Below are 24,170 nucleotides of genomic sequence, written 5' to 3' on the forward strand. Positions count from 1 at the left end.
ATATATTACACCCATATGATGGAACGCTGAGCAGTGATTCAGTGTCACAGTGTCTGGGATAAGGGGAACGTTCTGTGTCTTGACTGCGATGGTGCCTATGCAGGTGTACACATTTTTCAAAACTCATCAAACTGTATGCTTAAAATCTGTACATTACTGTATGCAAATTACACTTTAATAAAGAGTCACAGTGATTAAAACGTTGTTGGCCTGGGAATGCAGTCATAATATATTGCTAAATGAAAAAAGGCAGACAACAAAATATCAGGTCAGGTATGAGAGATTAAAAAGTATAAAAATACATGCACATGTAAAGCCAAAGTCCACATTCCCTAAATGAATTTTCGTGAATACTTAATTCCGTTCACGGTCTTACTCCAGACTTGTTACCTGCAGAGCGCTGAAGGTCACTGTGGGATGCTCTGTAGCTGGTTTCTCCAGTTTTGTTTGTTTCTGGGGCCACTTCACCTCTAGCGCAGACTCTCCCACTCAGTTCAGTGAGGACCAAATTCGAGTGGTGGTTCCAGCGTAACCGGGAATCACTTACAGTTCCTTCCAAATGTGATAACTCTTGAGGTCCTCCATCAGCTGGGAGCCAGCTTAGCTCTTGGACTGAGCATCTTCAGGTGCTTCTAATAAGATTCTGGCCTCTGATAAGTCTTGATTTCAATTCACTTTTGGCCCCAGAGAAGGGGAGTTATGGCTCTGCCAATAAGGCCCTGCCCATTTCCTGCCTCAGCATGAGTGGCAGGAAGAGAGTCTTGATATTTAGGGAAAAGGCTCTCTTCCTTCTCTTGGTGTCATCCAGTCTCCTTGGCTCATAAAGCAACATAACAGTCAACTACATTTTTCTCAAAGCCCCGATTGTTCTCTTACGTAACCCCAAGTGGGGACACCCACAGTGCACTTTCAAAAATAATGCTCCTTCCAGGGAGTGAAGCAACAATGAGAGTTGAATATCCATCTTGGCATCACCATCACCTGGACCAAAAGATCCATTTGCATCTCTCAAAGATAAGTAATTTCAGGGGTGATTGAGTCTAAACAGTACCATTTCCACCTCCCTTCCTCCCTTCTTCCCTTCTTCCATCTTTCGCTTATCTATTATCTCTCTAAATCTGAAAGTGCACCATCCTGCTGAAATCCCATCCTGTTCACGTAACACTGCAGTCCATAGCTTCTGCATACACGTAGAAGTTCTCAAGGCGGGCGATACCAAATGCCAAGAGGATGTCTTAGAAGGAGGCTGGAGATATCCAAGGATTGGTCTCTCTAGCTCAGAAGTTACACTGTCATTAAATATCCAAAGAGCTCTTGTATAGATTCTCTTGTGGTGTATTTCCAGAGGAGAATTAGGACTTAGGTCTATCTGTGCAGGCTAAGGAAGAATAGCGCATACTGAACAACTAGTTGCTACATAATGATATTAGCTCCGCATCCGAGTATAGGAAAGCTCAATTGCTAGGCATGCTGTAGAGGGGATAGCTGTGGTGGATGTGGGTTTTACCACGTTGGTGGTTCTGCCGGCTTGTGTTGTTTTGTTGCATGCAACAGAAACCATCTTTGGTTAACTCAAGTTGGAAAGGAATTCATTGGAAAGGTTATGGTGTCCTTCAGAGCATTGAAAGAAAACTTGAGCAACCAGACCAGCTCTATCTGATTTTGGTTCTTGCATTACTTTCAGCCTAAATTCAAATTCCAGAAGGAATTTGGCCCAGTCCAAGTTACCTAACCAACTCTTGGTTGGGCTTTTAAAATGTTCTTTCAAAGACTAAACACTGTGGGGGTAGGATGGCTTTTCAAAGGAGAGTTGAGGCATTGATATAGGAGAAAAAGATAGCATAGATGTTGGACAGATTGAAATAATGTGTTCATTGCAATTTCTAAATGCTACGTTGCAGATTGCAGAGAGATTGGATGCCTAAGGATTACTTGGGCAGCCTGCTAAAAACAGGCTTCACCTGAAGAGATACAGATTAGGACCTGGGAATCTGTATGTTAAAAGCTCTTGGGTAATTCTGATGCATAGCTGGGTTTAGACGCCAATGTAAGGCAATATGTATGACAGGTCTGAAATCAGAATGATTGAGTTTGAATTCCAGGTTGGCCACTAACTAGCCAATAATCTTGGGTTAGTTACCTAACCTCTCTGCTTCAGTTTCCTCATCTATAAAAAGAGGATGAAATGGCACCCACCTCATAGGGTCCACGTGAGGACAAATGAATTAACCTAGGTGTAAGAGCTTCATGACTTGCACATAGGACACACTAATTAATATTATTGCCCCCAACAATCCCTTCAAGTCTTACATTGTGCGTTTCAAAAGTCCAGCCTTATTTTGGCATTGCGTGCATTCATCTTGCTTTTTGCAAAATGGAAAGGCATCTCCCATGGGCTGGTTGAAAGGAGGGGCTGACAAAATGATGGTAATGTGATAAAATGCAGTTCTCTCGACTGTCAAGTGAATTCTCCACGATTCTTCTGCTCTCATTTGCTGCGGGCTGACTGCTTCTGCAATGCAGAACCCGCCCGTAAAGGTCAGGATGAATTGCTTCCAAACATCGCTTTGTCCCTCACTGTCACGAAGACACACAGCTTCATGCTGTGGAGGAAGAAGCAAATCCATGATGCTGGAAGGCCAGAGAACAGAAACCTACCGAGCACAAAGAGATGAGCTGCTGGGATTTGAATGAAGCTGATGCATCCTATCTATAAATTATTTTGGCTTCTCCTGGTTGGGAGGCAGGACCAGCCTCACAATTTCCCAGAAGACCTTAATTTCTGGAGCCTGCAGGCCTGGGGGCAAATGGAGAAATCAAAAGGCAGATGACCTTGGAGAGAAGCAGCCAGAAAGAATGTGAAAGGCCCTGGTTCTGGACTCAAGAGAACTCACGTTTCCTAGTCTTCTTTCTGTCTCTTCTCTTTTGTATTCATGAGGGCTCCCCCACCTCCAGTGCTCTGGGTTTCTAGGATGCCTTAGTATTCTTTTTTTCTTTTAAAAAAATAATATCTAAGAGCCAGCATTTATAGATATAATTCTGTCCTAAACACTTCACATATAGCAACTCTTTATTCTTCATTATACCCTGTGAGATAGGTTATCATTCCATTTCACAGATGAAGACACTGAGGTACTCAGAGACTAAATGGCTTGCTAAAGGTCATTAGTGAGAGGTTCAGTCCTAGGCCGTCTGGCTCGCAGGCCTATGTTCTTAACCTAGTACCTTGAACTGCCTGGTAACCTCAACCCTGTGTACCTGGACATACATTCCTGAAGCAGTCAGCTCTTGTTCCTGAAGCAGGCAACTCTCTTCTCTGAGAACTGCCTTTCCAGATATGCACCTCTGAAGATCTGTGACCCCACAGCCTCGGCCTGATTTGGTTCAGATGCATGTGGATATTTCTCTCAAACAGGATCAATAAATGACCTCTTCTAGGAGTTTAGAATTTGGAATCAGAGGTGCTGGTTTTAGTCTGTACTGGTCACACCATTCTTGACAACGGTTTATTGCATGGACAAAGTGTCCAGCTTGATGAATTCTCACACAGTGAACTTTTCTTTGTAAGCAGAACCCCAGAAGCCCTTTTGTGCTCCTCCTAATCTCTGTATCTCCCTCCCCATCCATGAAAATAACCACTACCAGGCCAGCAATCCTTTGCCTGTTTTTCCCCCCCAGGAATCGATTTTATTTTGGGAAGAACTCTTAATATGAAATCTACCCTCTTAATTAAGCTTTAAGTGTAAAATGCATCATTGTTGACTATAGATGCAAACTAGACAGCAGCTATCTGGAGCTTATTCATCTTGATTGACTGAAACTTGATGCCCATTGGTGCAAAGTAACTCCGCACTTCCCCCTTCTTCCAGGCTCTAGTCACCACTCCTCCACTCTGATTCTATCAATTTGATTATTTTAGTTACTTGACTTAAGTGGGTGCAATCATCTAGTATTTGTTTTCCTGTGACTACTGGTTTTCATTTAGCATAATGTCCTCAGGGTTTGTCTATGTTGTCTCATATTGCAGAACTTCCTTCTTTTTTGGGGGCTGAAAATATTCCATCAAATGCGTAAAACACATTTCCCTGATGCATTTGTTTGTCAGTGGACACCTAGATTGCTTCCACATTTAGCTGTTGTGAAAGTGTTGCAATGAAGGTGGAACTGCCAACGTTTCTTCAAGACGTTAATTTCAATTCTTTTGGATAAATACCCAGAGGTGAGAGTGCTGAATCATATGGTGGTTCTATTTTTAATGTTTGGAGGAACCCTCACATGGGCTAAGGACTTGAATAGGCAGTTTTCCATGGAATACATACAAATGACCAATAGGTATATGAAATTTTTAAAAGCTCAACATCACTAATCACCAGGCAAATGCAAATCAAAACCACAATGAGATATAATTTCACACTTGTTAGGATGACTGGTTTTTTTTTCTTCGTTTTGAGTTGGATTCTTGCTTTGTCGTCCAGGCTGGAGCGCAGCCAGGCTGGTGTGATCAGTACAAACTCCATCTTCCAGGTTCAAGTGATTCTCCTGCATCAGCCTCCTAGAGTGCTGGGATTACAGGCGTGAGCCACTGTGCCTGGCCTATTACTATTTTTTTTTTAAAAGACAAGTGTTGGCAAAGATATGGAGAGATTGGAATCCTTATACACTGTTTGTGGTGATACAAAATGTTGCAGAGGTTATGGAAACAGTTTGCCTGCTTTTGAGCACTTAGAAAACAAAGCTAGGTCAGGCACAGTGGCAGGAAGACCGTCTCAATCCTCGTGAACCTGTAATCCCAGCACTTTTGGAGGTGAGGTGGGTGGAATCATTTGAGGTCAGGAGTTCAAGACCAGCCTGACCAAAATGGTAAACCCCCATCCCTGCTAAAAATATAAAAATTAGCCAGGTGTGGTGATGCACACCTGTAATCCCAGCTACTCCGGAGGCTGCGGCAGGAGAATCGCTTGAACCTGGGAGGCAGAGGTTGCAGTGAGCTGAGATCATGCCACTGCACTCCAGCCTGGGTGACAGAGCAGGACTCCATCTCAAATAAAAACCAAAAAAAACAGAATTATACAGTAGACTGTTTCTTGTGTCTGGCTGCTTTCTTTGATATATTTGTGTGTATGTGGCCACATGACATTGAAAGGACCCATAGCATCCTGTTCATCAGGATGCTAAGCTTCAGAGCCAGCAGAGGCCAGGCACATGTGTGACCACAGGTGTGTCCCACTGGCCCATGCACACCCCGTCTGAAAGGGGCAGCCACACTCAGCTCCGTTTCTATATCCTGCTCTTCAAAAGACTGAGGTCTAGGTTTCCCCTTTTTTTTTTCAAGAGAAATATGAAATCCCCTAAATTTAGATTTTGACAGAAAATTCAAGAATTACAACTGTGGTGTATTTTAAACACATTTTTGGACTGAATTCCTTCTGTGAACCTCCAGTTTACAACTTCTGCATTCGTAGGTGGGGACTGTCAGTGGCAGGTCTCCCCCACCCCACATCTGAGGGGAGAAGGGAAAATGTAAATTTAGTCAAATCGGCCTTCTTTGGAGAGTAGAGGATGTACAGTAGTCCATGGCAGGGAGCTTTAAAAGAATGCAGAAGTCTTTTTTCTCTCTTAGTGTCTGAGGTCGAAATTGACTGGGACACATCCTTGGTTAGGAATCAGTGGCTGTAGCGCCCCCTGCTGTCCTTTAGCACCCTCTTTGTGTCCAGTGAGATCTGCAGGTGGGGTTGGAGGCCACTTGCTTCTCCTGCAGGCTTTGGGAGGAGGATTCATCATTTTGAATATTGCTCAAGTGCCTACTGCTGCCAGGGACTTCATAGGCTCCTGTTAGACTCACCTTCACTTGTATTTTGTCAATTACTCCCTCAATCAGACCTTGCCTCTTGATTTTTTTTTTTTTTTTTTGAGACAAGGTCTCACTGTGTCACCTGAGTGCAGTGGTACCATCACAGCTCACCACAGCCTCTGCCTCCCAGGCTTAAGTGATCCCCCTGCCTCAGCTTCCCGAGTAGCTGGGGCTATAGGCACGTACCACCACTCCCAGCTAATGTTTTAATCTTTTTGTGGAGATGGGGGTCTCATCATGTTGCCCAGGCTGGTCTCAAACTCCTGGGTTCCAGCAATCCTCCCACCTCAGCCTCCCAAAGTGCTGGGACTACACAGGTGTGAGCCATCTTGCCCGGCCACCACTCTAATTTTTAAAAATTGGAGGTAGGGTAAGAAGAACCAGGCCAGACTGTGCTTCCCACAATTCCAGTCTCACTGTTTCTATCTGTACAAGAATTTCTGGCATTTGCTTGGTACCTTTCCCTGGTTTATGGGCTGAAATAGATCTTGTCCCATTTTTAAACAATTCCTTCTGGTACTGCCAGGGATAGTCTCTGGATTACAGCAGAGCGAAATGCAGAGGTTCAGGTTCGTGGTCTGCCAAGTTAATAAAGAGTGTGGACTTTGGAACCAGCCTGCCTGGGCTCCAGTCTTGACTCTGCTTGACCCAGAGGCTTGAACCTGCTTTTACCTTCGATGTTGGTCTTTAGGTCCTAGCTTCATTCCTTAATGCTGCAGCTCAGGCTTTCCTCATGAAACTTTCTGTCTTCAATCCTTTTCACCCCTTAACTATGAATCTCCCAAACTTCACTTAGCAGTGCTGTTCTAAGGATTGATGTATACTAACTCATTTAATCCTCAACCTATGAGAAAGATGCTTTTTTAACACCCATTTCATAGAGGAGGAAACTGAGGCGCAGAGAGTGAACTGACCTGCCAGGTCACATGACTAATAGGAAGCAGAGTCTGGATTTGAATTCGGCTCTAGACCCAGCTCTTGGCCACCATGATACGCTGCTGCCCACCTGTCTCATGTTCACTGAGAGGACCCTTGTTCAACTCCATTAACCCTCCCCAGACCGATAACCTCTGGTCCTGTCTCCCTGCTTCCTCTCTGTCTCACTGGCCTACTCTTTCCACACCTTTCTAAAAACCAAACATGGGCATGTCATCCTCTTTGCTGAAAACATGTCAATGGCTTCCCATTGTTCTTGGGACAAAGTAAATACTGTGTGAAGTGGCTGCAAAGCTGGGTGGACATACATCCTCCTCTGCCAAGCTTGCCTATAAGCCAAATTGTTTTTTTCTGTTACATCAGTATCCCACAAGGTTGGTACCCTTGTCATCCTCACCAGAGTCCCCGTTGGAAGATACAGGATATGGTTGTCCTACTCATGAGGCCCTGCGTGCTCTAGTCCCGGGGTCCTTCCAGCCTTTGCTGGACCCTCTGAGTGGCTTCCTTCACTCCCGTGCTCTTCCTGTGATCAGCATTTGCACAGCCTGCTCCCTCTGCTGAGATACTATTCTCTCTCTCCTTCCCCAGGAGTTCAGTGGGTCTCAATCCTGGTTGCATAGTGGAATCATCTGCAGGGCTTTTAAACTGAATGCAGTGCCTATGCCCATTCCAGACCAACTAAGTCCAAATCTCTGGTTGATTCAAAACCTCTCAATTGCATGCAGGGTTAAGGGTCCTGATCAACTCAGGCTGGTTCTCGAGGCTGCAGCTCAAGCACCACTTCCTCAGGGAAACCCTCCCTGACCTCCCTGACCAGGCTGATTCCCCAAATTTTGTACTCAGAGCACTGCATACCTCTTCTTGCTGTCACATATCATAGGGACATCCAAACATTAGGTTGGTGCAAAAGTAATTGCAGTTTTGCTATTAAAAATAATGGTGCAATAGTAATTAGTTAAAAGTAATTAAAAATAATGACAAAACCACAGTTACTTTTGCACCAACCTAATATTTACTTGCATGGTGACAGAGAGCTCAGATTCTGGGTAAAAATGAATCACTAGTTGTGTGACTTTGGGCAAATTACTTAACTTCTCTGTGTCTCGGTTTTCTCCCTTATAAAATGGGAATAATCAAAAACCTGTTTCATATGGTTGTTGAGAATCAGATGAGCTCCTAATACATAAGGCACTTAGAACAGTGCTTGGCACATGGTGTTATATGTGTTAGCTGGCACCACACTAGTTATTAATTATTATTATTAAGATGGAGTCTCGCTCTTGTTGCCCAGGCTGGAGTGCAGTGGCGTGATCTTGGCTAACCACAACCTCTGCCTCCCAGGTTCAAGCCATTCTTCTGCCTCAGTCTCCCAAGTAGCTGGGATTACAGGCATACACCACCACACCTGACTAATTTTGTATTTTTAATAGAGACAGGGTTTCTCTGTGTTGGTCAGACTGATCTCCAACTCCCGACCTCAGGTGATCCACCTGCCTTGGCCTCCCAAAGTGCTGTGATTACACAGGTGTGAGCCACGGCCCCCCGGCCTGCAACAGTAATTATTACCCCCTGCTGGGATCTGTAAATCCCTGAAGGTGGGGTCAGCATCTGCTGTTTGATCACTTCACACCCAGGATGGTGCATGCTCATAATAGCTCTTCAATACCTGTCTATTCAGCAGAGTGGTGTCCTAGTGACACTCTTGGTAAAAATGAAAGGTGAGATGTGGGATTGCAAAAAACAAGAAGCATAGATATCAGAATCAGCCTGCACAGAACTCATCTTCCTCAGTTAGGGCCCTTGGCTGTTGGCTCAGGGTCATTGTTTTTAGCGGTCATGAGGATCAGAGCCTGCATAGATTTGCTGTGTGCAAGAGCCCCCGGCGCAGATGGCTGCCTGGCAGGCATTCGCTCCAGCAGCGTCCTTTGCAGGAATGGGAGGCTCCTCTGTAATTCACAAACTCACCGTGTCCTTCTATACAGAGGACCTTTCTGCTCTTCTGAAATGCAGACTTGGGTGTGCTGAGAGCTCCTGTGACAAAGGGTACTGTCAGGAAGCTGGGCACCCGGGCTGCACCTGGAAACCAAGCTGGCAGCAGCTTTGCGAGCTGAATAACCTTGTGTTGTGATCTTGCATTTAGGTGACCCTCACTTAGCAGGAAGAGGTGCTCAGACTACTTCCCTTGATTGGCTTATAACACTGCGTGGGGGAAAGGTAGGGAGAGGAGGAGATGGATGTGGTTTTGTGGGTGATGCAGGATTTATTTTTAATATGAGGGTGTGATCTGTTGCTGTGTGACTGTTCCCTGAAACTACTCTACACCCTGAACAATGAATGCACAACCCGGCCTGCACAGGAAGAGGTGGGGCGCACTCTGTGAACAGCCCCCACCAGAACTCAAAGGCCCCTGGGAATACCCAGCCTAACCCCTTTGTTTTCTGAAGAAGGAACTGAGACCAGATCATGGCAGTGACTTGCCCTAGATCACAGATGTCATTTTTATTCTAAGCTAACATTTATCATATGGATATTACATGCCAGTCACTGTAGGCTATAGCGCTATAATCATGATTTTATTAATCTGCACAAATCTAGAAAGCAGACACATTTATTTATTATATTCAGTAAACACATATATAGTATATATATGGTGTGCCAGGCACTCTGCTGAGTCCTTTACAAATATTAATCCATTAAGTTCTCATAATCCTGTGAGGAGTTAGTGCAATTATTATTATTTTAATTATTCATTTATTTATTTGAGACAGAGTCTCACTCTGCCTTCCAGGTTCAAGCGATTCTCCTGCCTCAGCTTCCTGAGTAGCTGGGATTACAGGTGCTGGCCACCATGCCTGCCTAATTTTTGTTATTTTTAGCAGAGACGGGGTTTTACAATGTTGGTCAGGCTGGTATTGAACTCCTGACCTCAAGTGACCCATCCACCTTGGCCTCCCCAAATGCTGGGATTACAGGTGTGAACCAATGCCTTATTTCCATTTTAAAGATGAGGACGCTGAAGCACAGAAAATTTAGGTAATCTGTCCGAAGTCACACAGCTTGGAGGTGATTGAGTTGGGGGTCAATCCCAGACAGTCTGGCCTTGCAGTGCCTGCTCCAGCACTGTCATTTCTCTCCACATGACAGCTCTTCTCTCCATTTTACAGGTGAGAAAATCAAGGCTCATAAAACTCAAGTAGCTTGCTCAAGGCTGCATGACTGGAAATTACTGGAGCTGGCATTGAATTTGGACATTCCAGCTATAGAGTCTGACTCCTGATCTCATACTAAACTCCCTCTCAGGGAGGTCGAGTGTCTTTTGGCTGAGGGGTCCAAGCTGGGAACAGGTCATGAGGGTTGAGGCAGAACCTGAAGCCAGCAGGTGGAGGTGGGGTGGTGTCAGCCAGGTCTACCTGGCTTGACTCTGAACCTTATGCAGTGGAGCAGTTACCCCCTTCCTATGGGACGATGCCCTAGCTAGGTGACTGTCGCCTAGTTCCACCCTCTAATTCCTCAAGATGTCAGCTTAGACTTCACTTTCTCAGGGAAGCCCTCCTGATTCTAACCGGCTGACTCACCAGCCGACTCTCTCATTGTAAATTCTCTGAGCACCGAACTTCTCCTTTGCAGCTGTTGGACGTGTACATTAGTTTATGCTTCTTCATTATTTTCTCCAACTAGACTGACACAGGAAAGGTGCTCAGTGAATACTCGGTGAATAAATGGTTAAATAAATGAATGGCTTATAGCTGTAGTGGAGGGAATTGGCACAGGAAATCAAGACTGAAGTTCAAGAAGTGGAAATCTATATGAGGTTTATTGGAAAAAGTCACAATTCAGTAGGCACAGAGATACCCTGAGCAGTAATAATTAATAATTAATAGTTAATAAAGGCCAGACTCGGTGGCTCATGCCTTTAATCCCAGAACTTTGGGAGGCCAAGGTGGGCAGATTATGAGGTCAAGATATAGAGACCATCCTGGCCAACATGGTGAAACCCCATCTCTACTAAAAATACAAGAATTAGCTGGGCGTGGTGGCGGGTGCCTGTAGTCCCAGCTACTCAGGAGGCTGAGGCAGGAGAATCGCTTGAACCCGGCAGGCGAAGGTTACAGTGAGCCAAGATCGTGCCACTGCACTCCAGTCTGATGACAGCATGAGACTCTGTCTTAAAAAAAAAAGTTAATAATAATAGCTGGTACTTACTGAGTGCCTGCTCCGTGTCAGGCAGTTGTTTTAAAGGTTGTAGGTAATTCACTCCCTATAACAACCTTGTAAAACAAATATTGTTATCCCTAGGGATATCTATCCCTTGGGTTATTATCCTACCTACCCCTAGGGTTGTTACCCCTAGTTCACAGTTAAGGTCAAGAGAGCTGGCCCAAGGTCACCATTTCTTCCCAGCTTTTAACCAATATTCTGAGAATACCGCATTCCCCATCAAAATTGTGGCTTGCTATGGCTGTGAGTTTCACCCAGAGGCCTGGGTGGTCATGGTGAGAGTTGGAAATACATCTCTGGAAGACATTTTCAGGTATGCTATGGAGGCTGGCACACCTGGGCCAAGAGCTGCTGGCCTAGCTATTGAACTAAGGTTACTCATTGAAACAACAGGTATAAATCCTGAAGCAGAAAAGAATTGCTTAGCGTGGATGGCAAATGTTGTCTACCAAGAAGATCCAAGAAAATAAGCAAACACTCTTTGCCAAAAAAGTCTGGTTATAAAATAAAGATGTAAATGACAATAACTTGTCTGTATTTTAGCAATAGTGAGTTAAAATAAAATGGGAAATATCCCAGTTAAAATAGCAATAAAGAAAGTAAAATACAAAGGAATAAATACATAGGCCCCAACTAAGAGGAGTTTATTGGGGGGAAATCTTTTCTGGAAAAACACAAGAAGGCTCAAATTACATGTGAATCCCCCACCACCTCCCCACACCGTCTCTCTTTCTCCTGGCAGCCGTGGTTCTAGATCACATCCCACCTCACCCCTTAGCTCAGTCACAGCACCCAGCTCTGCACAATTTCTTATTTTAAATTCTGATTGGCCCAGTTCTTCCTTCATAAATTTCACGTCACTGACCAGACTTTGGTCTATTCAGCATTGGATGGAAGCATGAGGTCAGATGCCCTACTGCCCACTGAGCTGGTGCTGTAGGTTGAAATTTTTCTAGAAGGGTCAATAAGTTGAGTAGCCAATGATTGACATTTCCAGTACAACCTGGAAGAATACATGGATGAGAATAACCAAGAAAAATTTGAAAGCAAACAGGAATGCTAAGGAAGGGGCCAGTGGGTATAAAAATGCATTTCTCTAGATACCAAGAGCTTATCCTATGGTATGGTACAAAGGTAGGAATAGAGAGACAGATCAGTGGAGCATAAAACAATATTAAAAAATGAGCCAAGAATACATAAGAAATTTGTGTATAATAAAAGAAGCATTTCAAATCAGCAGGGAAAAGATGCATTTCATACATTTGCTGTCTAAACATTAAGAAATAAAGGTATTTCTTGAGAGCTAATGCTAAAATGAATGCCAAGGGAAATGATGATTTCAATGTAAAAAAGTGAAACCATAAAAGACTATAAGAAAATATCACCAAGGACTTTCTAAATATGACAGCAGACACAGAGACCATGCGGGAAAAGGGAAGAATGTGCACTTTATTAAACATGCATGCATGCACGCATGCACGTGCACACACGCACACATTTGCAATATATGTTAAAGAACATCTACAAAATTAAAAGGCAAATGAGAAACTGGGAAAGCATTTACCGCATATATCATAGGTGAAGGGTTAATATTCTTAATACACAGGAAAATTTGTTATAAACAGAAACAAACTTGAATTTTAAAACAGGCAAAGGACATGGGCAGAAAATTAATGATAACAGTGAACACTTCTTCTTCTTTTGTTTGTTTTAGAGGCAGGGCCTTGCTCTGTCACCCAGGCTAGAGTGCAGTGGTGCAATTACTGTAGCCTTGAACTCCCAGCCTCAACTGATATTCCCACTTCATCCTCACAAGTAGATGGGACTATAGGCATGTGCCACCATATCTGGCTAATTTTTTCATTTTTTTGTAGAGATAGAGATAAGATATTACTGTGTTGTCCAAGCTGGTCTCAAACTCCTGGGCTCAGACTGTCCTCTCATTTTGGCCTCCCAAAGTGTTGGGAATACAGGCACGAGCCAGTGCACCTGGCAGAACATTTCTTTCTTCCTTTTTTTTTTTTTTGAGATGCAGTTTCATTCTTATTGACCCGACTGGAGTGCAGTGGCGTGATCTTGGCTCACCACAACGTCCACCTCCTGAGTTCAATCGATTCTCCTGCCTCACCCTCTTGAGTAGCTGGGATTACAGGCATGTGCTATCACGACCAGCTAATTTTGTATTTTTAGTAGAGATGGGGTTTCTCCATGTTGGTCAGGCTGGTCTCAAACTCCTGACCTCAGGTGATCCACCCACCTTGGCCTCTCAAAGTGCTGGGATTATAGGCGTGAGCCATCGGCCCGGCCACATTTCTTAAATGTTCATCTTCAACAGCAACTTTATGCAGCTCCCATGCAGTATCTCACTGAACTCTCTCTCATTAACCTAGGAATTAAGCATTATTATGATTCCAGTTTTTACACAAGGAAACAAAAACTTAAAAGAGTTAAGTAACTTTCCCCAGAGTCAAAAAGTAACTGGAAGAGCCAAGAGTATTTTAAATTCTGCCAAAGTTTACACAATAGAAGCTTATCCTTCAAATGGAATAATTACGCATTCACCAAAGGGGCGGGGTTAGAAGAGGGCGGGGCATATCAGGCCACTGAAGCAAATCAGCACCAAGCCCGTGGATGTTTACATGGCGTTATTGGCTCTATTCATTCCCCTCTTCAGGACCAAAATGAAAGATCGTCACCAAATTATAGTGTCCCCTTTTCAGTTGTGCCATGCGCATGTAATTACTGCTTCTTACATTCTCCACTTTTCATGCTCACAAAATCTTAGTCTACCCAGTCTCAATGAAGTCTTCACTACTTTTTTTGTCTTTTGCAAATTTCTGGCCTTCTCTCTGCAGTTGTGGGCATGGCAGTTCTGATGTGTTATCCAGGGTGGTAGTACAAGAGGTGAAGTACCCAGATAAACCCTAAAATACTCTACTTTGCGTCAAAAGTATAGAAAAGTCTGTGCTGAGAAATTTTACTCTCTCTCCTTTGTTCTCTCTTGCCTCCATAAACACTTTTACTAGATTTTTGTTGTGTGTGTGTGTGTGTGTGTGTGTGTGTGTGTGTGTGTGTGTGTGTGTATCCTGCCACAGGCATAATTAAGAGTCTACTTTCCCCAGTTACTCAGGAGGCTCAGGCAGGAAGATCACTTGAGCCCAGAAGTTTGAGGCTCCAGTGAGCTATGATCTTGCCACTGTGTTCCAGCCTGGGCAATATGGTCAATCTTGTCTCTAAAAATAATTTTAAAAAGAAAGGATATGTACTTTCCTATCACACTCCCCTTTCTCTCATGCACAAAAGGTACCATGCAATATACATACTTCAGCACCTTGATTTTTTTGTTTGTTTCACTTAAAAAATACAACTTTGGTCAGGTGCGGTCTCACGCCTGCAATCCTGGTACTTTGGGAGGCCAAGGCAGGCAGATCGCTTGCGCTTGAGCTCAGGAGACCAACCTGGCTAATATGGTGAAACCCTGTCTCTACAAAAAATACAAAGAGTAGCTGGGCATGGTAGCACCCATCTGTAGTCCCAGCCACTTGTGGGGCTGAGGCAGGAGGATTGCTTGAGCCTGGGAGTTTGAGGCTGCAGTGAGCTGAGATTGTGCCACTACACTCCAGCCTGGGTGACAAAGTGAGGCTTTGTCTAAAAAAAAAGAAAAGAAAAAAAAAAAACACTTGAGATTTTCCCCATATTAATGCAGAGAATTTCCTCATTGTTCTTTATACCTGAGTAGTCTTCTGTTATGTGGCTACACTATGATTTATTTAAGCAACCTCTTCCCAATGACACTGACCTTGTTTAAAGCTTATGCTACTCTAAATGGGGGTTCAGTGAATAACTGTATCCATCTATTATTTCCTACGTATCCAGGTTATTTCACCTTCGTCCAGTGTGATCAAGTCAAAGGGAAAAAGAATTTGTAATTGTTAAAAGGCGTCTATACTTTGGATAGATAGCGCCAAATTGCCCCGACAGGATAACACCAATCTGCCCACCCACTGGGAATATGTGCATCTGTTTCTCCACCACTTTTCAGCAGAAACTGTTGGGATGAACATTTAAAATCTTCATTTAAAAAATTTTAAATTGTCTACTTCATTTTAAGGTGCATTAGAAAAGACAGTTTGCACATTGAACCCTTGAGTTCACACTCTTAGTTTCATTTTTAAAAATAGGTTTATTTAAACGAAAATGGCAGTACCAAATTGAAGAAAAGTGTCGAGTAAATATTATGTTGGTGCAAAACTCCTTGCGTTTTTTGCCATTACTTTCAATGGTAAAAACCACAATGACTTTTGCACCAACCTAATAGTATTATCAGTTGAATGCAGGCATGCAAAGTCATGGCAATTCCTGACTGAAACTGGAGAAGTGTTTCCATGATGATTTTTTCTCTTGGGAATAATAAAATAGAGATTGTGTGTCCTGTGTGCAGGACACTGTGCTTCGGGTTCTGTCATCGCACTGTCTATAAAATGGCTACTGTTACTCCACCCATTTTATGGCTGAGGAACCAGAGATGCAGGGAGGTTAAGTCACTTGCCTGAGGTCACACAGCTAACTCTGGAACCTGTGTTTGTTAATTCCCTCTGTTCTGAGTGTATTTCCAACTGGGACCTTCAGGTTAACCTTGTCTACCTACCCCATGGGGAATAGACCCTCAGGAGCTTTCAGAGCTTGCAAATGCCCAGGGATGACACAGTCTGACTCTGCAATTTGCCTTTCCTTTCTCCTCTGTGGACACTGTTAGCTGGTTCTCTCTGTGTGTGCTTCATTTCAGCTTCCTTATTCCCGTAGTTTTACTTTGGCTCAGCCAGATTTCAGTCCACATGGACAAAGCTGCACAGCCCATTCAGACTGAGGGAGGCCCTCCATGCCTGCCTGCCTCCCTCCCTCCCTCCCTCCCTCCCTCCCTCCCTCTCTTCCTTCCTTCCTTCCTTCCTTCCTTCCTTCCTTCCTTCCTTCCTTCCTTCCTTCCTTCCTTCCTTCCTTCCTTTTCTCTCTCTCTCTTTCTCACTCCCTCCCTCCTTTCTTTCCCTTCTTCCTCCCTCCCTTCCTACTTTCCCCCTTCCTTCCTTCCTCCCTCCCTCCCTCCCCGCACCCCCATCTGTCTCATTTGTGCTTCCTTCCCCCTTAGCTGCCTGTGTCTGGGGTTCGGTGATTACCTAGGATCTGCCTGTCTTTGGTGCTAGAGATGTTTGTTCACTTTAAGACTCTGGTTTTGGGGTGGCAGGGACCCAGGTACTCTGTCACTGGCCAGTGCTGCATTTGTCTGAGATGAAGAGTGTTTATCATCTGTAACCCCCCTGTTAGGCAGGAGACCCTCTGGGGAGGCTGAGGAGCAGAGAGCAGCAAGAGGACACTGAGGTGTTCCCACTTGGCTGGCTGCATTTCTGATGTCTGACAAACTCTGCTTCTACTCCTGGCTCTCACATGTCCTTGCTTTGCAACCTTGGGCAAGTTACTTCTCTAAGTCTCAGTTTTCTCACCGGGAATACCAGGATGACAGTCTAATTCCATCACTGGGCTGTCAGGAGAATCTGGGGACATGGCATAGAGGACTCAGCACAGTGCTTGGCGGGTAGTATGTGCTCAATTCATGGTGGTGGTAAAAGTCACAGTCAATGGTTATTTTGTTGTTGTATTCAGCAATCTCTTGAATGAGGATTGGAAATGGAAGGCAATTTGGAAATCCAAGCTTGCCTAGTACCAGATATGTGGAGATGGAGCCTCAGCAGCATGAAATAGTGGGAAGAGGAATAGTGCAGGGTTTCCTGTGGAAACCTGATTTCCAGGGATGGGAGAGATGACTTGGGCCCTGGACATCAAGGGGTGATGGTGGGGCAGGAGTGCAATAGTTCAAAACCTGTTTTTGAGAGTATTTGACACTGAATCAGATGAACTCCCTCGGGAGTTTAGGGGATGTGTTCACATGGGGTTGGATTCCAGCATTGTTGGAAAGAGGATAGGGAGTCTGGCAGAGGTCTCAAATCCAAATTCCTACAGGGTCCAGGCAGGAAAAAGGAAAGAGTGAAGCAGTCCTTCCTTCACTCTTTAGGGAAGAGAGACAATAGGGAAGAGAGGAGACTATGGAAAACTAAAAAGCTTATCACCTGAAAAAGGAGGAACCACTGCTCAGCCTACAGAAATGAGTGTCCCTTGTTGTCACAGCTAGTGATTTCTCAAAAGGAACCAGAATTTCACATTTAAATCTGATAGTTCCTGACTTAAATGTAGTAAACTTATTTGAATTTCTAAGAAGCACCATGTTGGCCAACTGTAACTTCTTTACAGGCTTGATATGGCTCCTGGGTTCCACACTGTGACCTCTGGGCATGAAGGAGGACCCAGGCCAGGGATGGAACAGGCTCCAGGTGACCTGGAGGGGTCTAGTCAGTGTGGCCTGGGTGACGAGGATCTGATGTAAAATGAGACTGGGGGAGGGATTAAGGCAGAGATGGAAGCTGTGTCTTTTTTTTTTTTTGAGTCAGAGTTTTACCCTGTCACTGGAGTGCAGTGGCACCATCATGGCTCACTGCAGCTTTGAATTTCTGGGCTCAAGGGATCCTCCCACCTTGTCTGGGATTACAGGCATGAGCCACTGCTCCCAGCCAGGAAGCTGCATCTTTGAATGGGATCAAAACTAAGCTCCATAGGGGGAATGATGGCTTAGAGGCCATGAGGATATCCTAGACTCATCTCAGGCTTGGTCAACACTCACAGCCTTGAGGCTAGGAGGGCAATGTGTTTTGGTTAAAGGCAGGACTGATATTTAACCTGCATGTACTGGTACTACTGTACCAGTTTTGAAAATTCTGAAATACTCTGAAATCGATTGGTAAATAACCACTGGGTCTTCTGAGCCTCTCCCCGCTGCCTTCCACTGACCCACACCTGCCTCTACCAGCTCCTGCCACACCCGCTCCATGACCTGGTAACTAAAGTGTTAACTCCCAGCACAGCCAGGCTCTGCTGTCCATTCTGTTTGGTCTGTGAGCAGTCTCTGAGCCAAGGCAATTATAAATATCTTGGCTCACCCCTGGTTGCAGGTAACATGGCTACCTGGATTGGCTGAAGCACAAAGGAGAAATTTTAGAGGACACAGGGAGGCAGATGGAATTGGAAGGCAGGATGTCAGACCCTCCCAGGGACCAGAACCAGGAGCTTCATCCCTGGGGTCGTGTAATCTTTGTCTGTGTTTCTCTGGGTTCCTTAGAGCTCACTATAAAAATCAGCACCACCTGTCATCTGCTACAGTGTGATGAACCTGGAGGACATTATGCTAAGTGAAATAAGCCAGGCACAGAAAGACAAGGACTGCATGATATCATTTAGATGTGGAATCTAATGAAGTTGAACTCACAGAAGTAGAGAGTAGAGTGATGGTTACCAGAAGCTGGGGGAACAGCAGGAGGCAGGGGTAGGAAGGAAATGGTGAGTGGCTGATCAAAGAGTACAACATTTCAGATAGACAGGACTTGCCTTTGAGATGTATTGCACAGCAGGGTGACATTAGTCAATAATAATGTATATTTCAAAGTAATTAAGAGAGTAAATTTCAAACGTCTCATGCTAAAAAAAATGATAGGCAAGTTAGGTGATGGATATGTTAATTTTCTTGATTTAATCATGCCACATTGTGTGTGTATATTCAGAACAATCACATTGTACCCCATAAATGCATACAATTATGGCGTGTCAATCAAAAATAAAATTAGCACTCTTAGCCCTGGAACTGCATGTCTGCTGGCCTCAGGACTGATTACCTGTGTCCCAGCCACTCGGCATATGTGACCTTCGAGCCAAGTGTCTACCTCAGCCCCGGTCAGCTGTGTTTAGGGAATGTGGACGTCTCAAAGTAAAAGCATGGCTGTTGGGAGGTTCCCGTCTCAGAGACAGCATTGGACCAGGGCAGACATGGATAGGCACCCTGAAAGATGCACCTTGAGGGTCGTGGAGGGAGTCAGGAGGACTACAGGTGTAGGAGTGTGGCTTTATTTTAAGCTCTCTCAGGTAGCAGGAAGGAGGAGGGAAGAATCCATTGAGGATGACCTGGTTTGTCTGGTCTGAGAGACTGCAGCAGTGGGTGGGTAGAGTTGGTGCCTCATGATCCCTCATGAAAGCAGAGATAGGAGAATGAGGTCAGAGGAGCCCCCCAGCAGCCTCTAAATAAACCATAAGAAGTCAACGTTTCCCTGCAACTTGCCGATTAGTTTTCCTGTCTCTCAACTGGCTCTAATCTGTGCTGCACGGCCCTTTCTAAGTCATTTTCCTAAAATAGCACATGTATGGTGCAGGGGTCTGCAGCGGCCAACAGCAGTGATCGCAGCCCTACAGCTGTCACAACTACCCGCTGACCACTGGGTGCAATGCTGTGCTTGCCCTGGGAAAAGCACTCTGTCTCTTAGGCCTTTGGTTTCCTCATCTGTAACATGGGGGTAGTAAATAGTATCTACTTCCTAGGGCCATTATGAGGATCAAATGTATTAATGCCTGATAAATCCCTTAAAATAGTTCCTGGCATTAATAAATGTTCAATAAATGTTAGCTCTCACTTATTAAGTGTTTATTTGATCATCTTCTATATGCTAAGTACAGTTTATACCATGAGGGTATAATGTAACAGCCAGATTTCCTCACATTGCATGCAGTGAAGTGTGCAAGAGAAGCAATGAAGCATGCATTTATAATTCAGTGGTTTAAGTGCTATGATGGCAAGGATTTAGAATGCAGGTTCCATGAGAGCAGAATCTCTTTTGTTCACAGCTGTATCCTCAATGGCTAGGAAGAACTTGGCCCTTAGCACATATTTGCTAGGTGAATGAATGAATGAGTAAAATTCCATCTTAGCTGCACATGAAGATGAGGTGTTAACAGAGTGAGGTTGGGAGCGAGGAGAGGGGAGAGAAACTTGGTGTGAACCCCGTCTCTGCAAGCGTCCAGCTGAGTGGCCTTGGTGAAGTTACTCTGTTGTTAGGGTCTGTTTCATTGTTGCCAAAATGGGAACAAATGACACCTTCTGCATGTCATGTCATGAAGATTGGCGAGAGTACACATGAGACAGACAGCATACACATGCAGCCATCAAGCAATGTGTTGAGGCTGGACGTGGTGGTTCACACCTATAATCCTAGTACTTTGCGAGGCTAAGGCGGGTGATCACTTGAGCCCAGAAGTTTGAGACCAGCCTGGGCAACATCGCAAAAACCCTGTCTCTACAAAAAATAATAATTAGTTAGGCATGCCGTCATGTGCCTTCAGCCCCTTCACTCAAGAGGCTGAGGTGGAAGGATCACTTGAACCCGGGAGGTGGAGGTTGCAGTGAGCTATGATAGCACCATTGCACGGGCGACAGAGCAAGACCCTGTCTCAACAAAACAAAACAGAACAATACAAAACAAAATCCATACATGTCAAGGGAGAGACCAACTGAAGCCTGGGAGCAGTTTCCCCCACGCTGTTCTCTGATAGTGAGTGAGTCCTCACGCTATCTGATGGTTTTCTAAGGGGCTCGTCCCCCTTCACTCAGCACTTGCTGCCTTGTGAAGAAGCGTCTTGCTTTCCATTCACCCTACACCATGATTTTAAGTTTCTTGAGGTCTCCTCAGCCATGCTGAACTGTTGTTCGTCAATTAAATCTCTTTCCTTTATAAATTATTGAATCTTGGGCAGTTCTTTATAGCAGTATGAAAGCAGACTAATACATACGGAATTATTTCCAAATTTTGAAAAGAACAATTTCCCTAGGAGAGAAACACTTATCACATTAATAGCACATAAAAGAATGTCTATGTCATGTGCCTGCTTATTTGCTTACATGTTCATTTTCTGTCACTGTTACTAGAATGCAATTTTAAAGGAGGCATCTGTGGCAGCATCAGTAAAAACATATGCATGGATGAATGAATGAAGGAAGAAACAGCATGTACTGAAGGCTAGGATATCAGAGCAGCCCTCGGTTGGAGCTTAAGGCCCATGTTATTAACTTCTGCCTTGTCTTTTTTTTTCTTAAGAGAGAGAGGGTCTTGCTCTCTTACTCAGGCTGGAGTACAGTGATACAGTCATAGCTCATTGTAGCCTTAAATTCTAGGACTCAAGTGACCTTCCCACCCCAACCTCCCAAGTAGCTGGGACTACAGGCATGTGCCACCACACCTGGCTAATTTTTTTATTTTTGTAGAAATGGGGTCTAACTGTGTTGCTCAGGCTGGTCTTGAACTCCTAGACTCAAGTGATACTCCCACCTTCGCCTCTCAAAGGGCTAGGGTTACAGGTGTGAGACACTGTGCTTGCCCACAATATCCAACAGAGAAAGCAACTTTTACAGAAAGAGTTCTCTTGAACTAAAACTGATTCTGTGAGGAAAGAAATCTCTTGAAGAAAGAGAGATGCAGAGCCAAAGGCTTACAAAGGGCATGGCGTGTTTGGGAGTGAGGGTGAGCTCTGAGTGCTGAGAATGTACGTGGTACGTGTGCATGTGGGTGGGTGGGAGGAGGGGGCTTAGCTGGGGATCACCTTGACCAAGTAGTAATAAGAATCGTGCAAAAGCTTATACTGCTTGCTATGTGCCAGGTGGTTCTAAGATCTCCACACAAGTCATTCATTTATGCTTTTCAACAGTCTTATAAGGAGAACACTAGCACTATCAGCATTTTACAGATAGGGAAACTGAAGCACAAAAAGATCAAATTAGCAGAGCATGGTAGTGTGCACCTGTAGTCTCAGCAATTTGGGAGGCTGAGGCAGGACACTCATTTCAGGCCAGGAATTTAAGACCAGTGTGGACAACATAATGAGATCTTCCCTCTACTAAAAAAAAAAAAAAATTAAAAAATTAGCTGAGTGGGCTGTGTATGCTGGCTCATGTCTGTAATCCCAGCACTTTGGGAGGCCAGAGAGGATGGATCACCTAAGGTCAGAAGTTTGAGATCAGCCTGGCCAACATGGTAAAACCCCATCTCTATTAAAAATACAAAAAATTAGCCAGGTGTGGTGGCATACACCTGTAGTCCCAGCTACTCAGGAGGCTAAGACAGGACAATTACTTGAACCCAGGAGGCAGAGATTGCAGTCAGCCGAGATAGTGCCACTGCACTCCAGCTTGAGGCACACAAGCAAAACTCCATCTCAAAAAAAAAAAAAATTAGCTGGGCATGGTTGCATGCATCTGTAGTCCCAGCTACTCAGGAAGCTGAGGCAGGAGAATCACTTGAGCCCAGGAAGTCGAGGCTGCAGTGAAATATAATTGTGCTGCTGCACTCCAGCCTGGGTGACAGAGCAAGACCCTGTGTCTTAAAAAAATAAAAGGAAACAAAAAACCATCAAATAATTTGCTCAAAATCACACAGCTTAGAGCCCAGGAAGTTTATCCAAGTCTACCTTTTACCACTGCACTGCACTGCCAGGCTATGAAGGGCATATTTATTGATTAGGCAATTATGTAAGCTTCTGTGAGAAATAGCTCCCAAAATGTAGTGACTTAAGGCAGAAATTAGGTTCTCTCAGGGGTCAGCCCAAAGGGACAAAATTCAAGGCCAGTAGGGTGGCTTTGTCCTTTCCACATGTGGCTCCAAGTTTGGGTCCAGGGCGGTCACTTCCAGTTCTCAGCATCTTCCTGCCAGTGGGAAGAAGGAAATGTGCAAAGACGTACGCATTTCCATTTGAAGGGAATGGCCCTGGAGCGCACACATCCCATTGGCCAGAACTCAGGCCTGTGGCCTCACCAAGCTGCAAGAGATGCTGGGAAATGTGGCCTCTATCTGGATTGCCATGCTCCCTGCTAAAACTCAAGGGTTCTGCGACTAAAGGGAAGAATGAATATTGGTGGGAAACCAGCAGTCTCTGCCACAACTTACAGACTGTCCAATCGGCTTGAACTTTGTCAGAGATGAGGGACTGGCAGCGGTCTCTAAGCAGGGAGGTTTCATGTCCAGACTTGGGTTTTTGACCACTGCAGAAGCATGCTTGGAGAATAAAGCTTGGGAGAAAGAAAAGTCAGGAGGCCTGTTTAGATGATGTGTCTGTTGCTCTGTTTTCCCATCTCTCGAGTCCCTGCTACAGGCAGGAGCCTGTAGGTTGGGTTCCCAGGCAGGCCCAGATGGAGGGTTTGCAGGCAGGGTGCTTGTGCATGGGGCTGCCGTGGAACAATCAGCTGTTATCATTCTTCCTTCCTTCCACAACTATTTATCCAGCCCCACATCTGGGCACAGGGCTCCAGCGATGGTCCTGACAGGTACAATGACATCAGGGTACCAAGTTCAGTTCTTGGTGACGTCCCCAGTGCCTCTCAACGTAGGGCAAAGCCTTGCATGTTCCACTGATGTTGGCTCCTTCTGTTGTTTCTTTTGGCTCCAGGACCCCCGGAGCAAACACAAGTTTAAGATCCACACGTACTCCAGCCCCACGTTTTGTGACCATTGTGGGTCGCTGCTGTATGGACTCATCCACCAGGGGATGAAATGTGACAGTAAGTACTTTTTCTCTCTGGGGGCATCTCCTGATGGCAGAAGCAACGGGAAGGGCTGCTTCCTCTTGGTTTGGGGTCCAGGTCTGCCATACAGTCTCCCTATTTTAGCTGGCGCTGGTGTGCCAGTCATCTGTGGCTGCATAACAATCCTCCCACCCCAAAACACTGTGGCTTAAGACAGTAAACATTAGTTTAGCTCATGACTCTGCAAGGCAGCCCTTTGAATCTGGGCTGGCCTCAGCCAGTGTCACACACGTTCATAAAGCATGAACTCATGCTTCATGGTGGATTAGCAGATGGAGGTGGGCTGGGAGCTGTCTGGGCCTTGGTGGCCTCACCCACATGTTCGGCAGGATGGCTGGCTGTCATCTGGGTGATGGGGATGTCCAGGCCATGTGTCTGCTCCTCAGTAGGCTAGCCTGGGCTCGCATGCACGGAGGTCACAGGGTCCTGAATTCCTCAGGAGGGCAAGTCCCATTGGCAGACACTTCAAGTCTCTACTGTGTCTGTTTACTCCTGATCCGCTGGTCAAAGCAGGTGGCATGTGAGATGCACAGCCACAGTGTGGGAAAGGACAGTCCATGGCTGTTGACACCCAGAGGCATGAACAAACTGTGGTCATTTCTGCAGCCATGCACCACCACCGCTGTTTTTAGCATTGAGATGTGGGGTTGATGCATTGTTTGCATGGAG

The 24,170-nt window shown here is 45.1% G+C and overlaps 1 protein-coding gene across 2 annotated transcripts in view; it reads left to right on the forward strand.

Annotated features, from left to right (window-relative positions):
• The window catches only part of PRKCB (protein kinase C beta), a 389,607-nt gene that overhangs the window by 171,404 nt on the left and 194,033 nt on the right, over positions 1 to 24,170 (forward strand). For both annotated transcript variants that reach the window (XM_002756001.6, XM_035267200.3), the window contains exon 4: positions 23,366 to 23,477. In XM_002756001.6, coding sequence (XP_002756047.1) covers positions 23,366 to 23,477 — 112 coding nt within the window. The remainder of the gene's footprint in view (positions 1 to 23,365; positions 23,478 to 24,170) is intronic.

The sequence above is a fragment of the Callithrix jacchus genome, chromosome 12, assembly GCF_049354715.1.
Source record: "Callithrix jacchus isolate 240 chromosome 12, calJac240_pri, whole genome shotgun sequence".
Classification (NCBI taxonomy): Eukaryota; Metazoa; Chordata; class Mammalia; order Primates; family Cebidae; genus Callithrix; species Callithrix jacchus.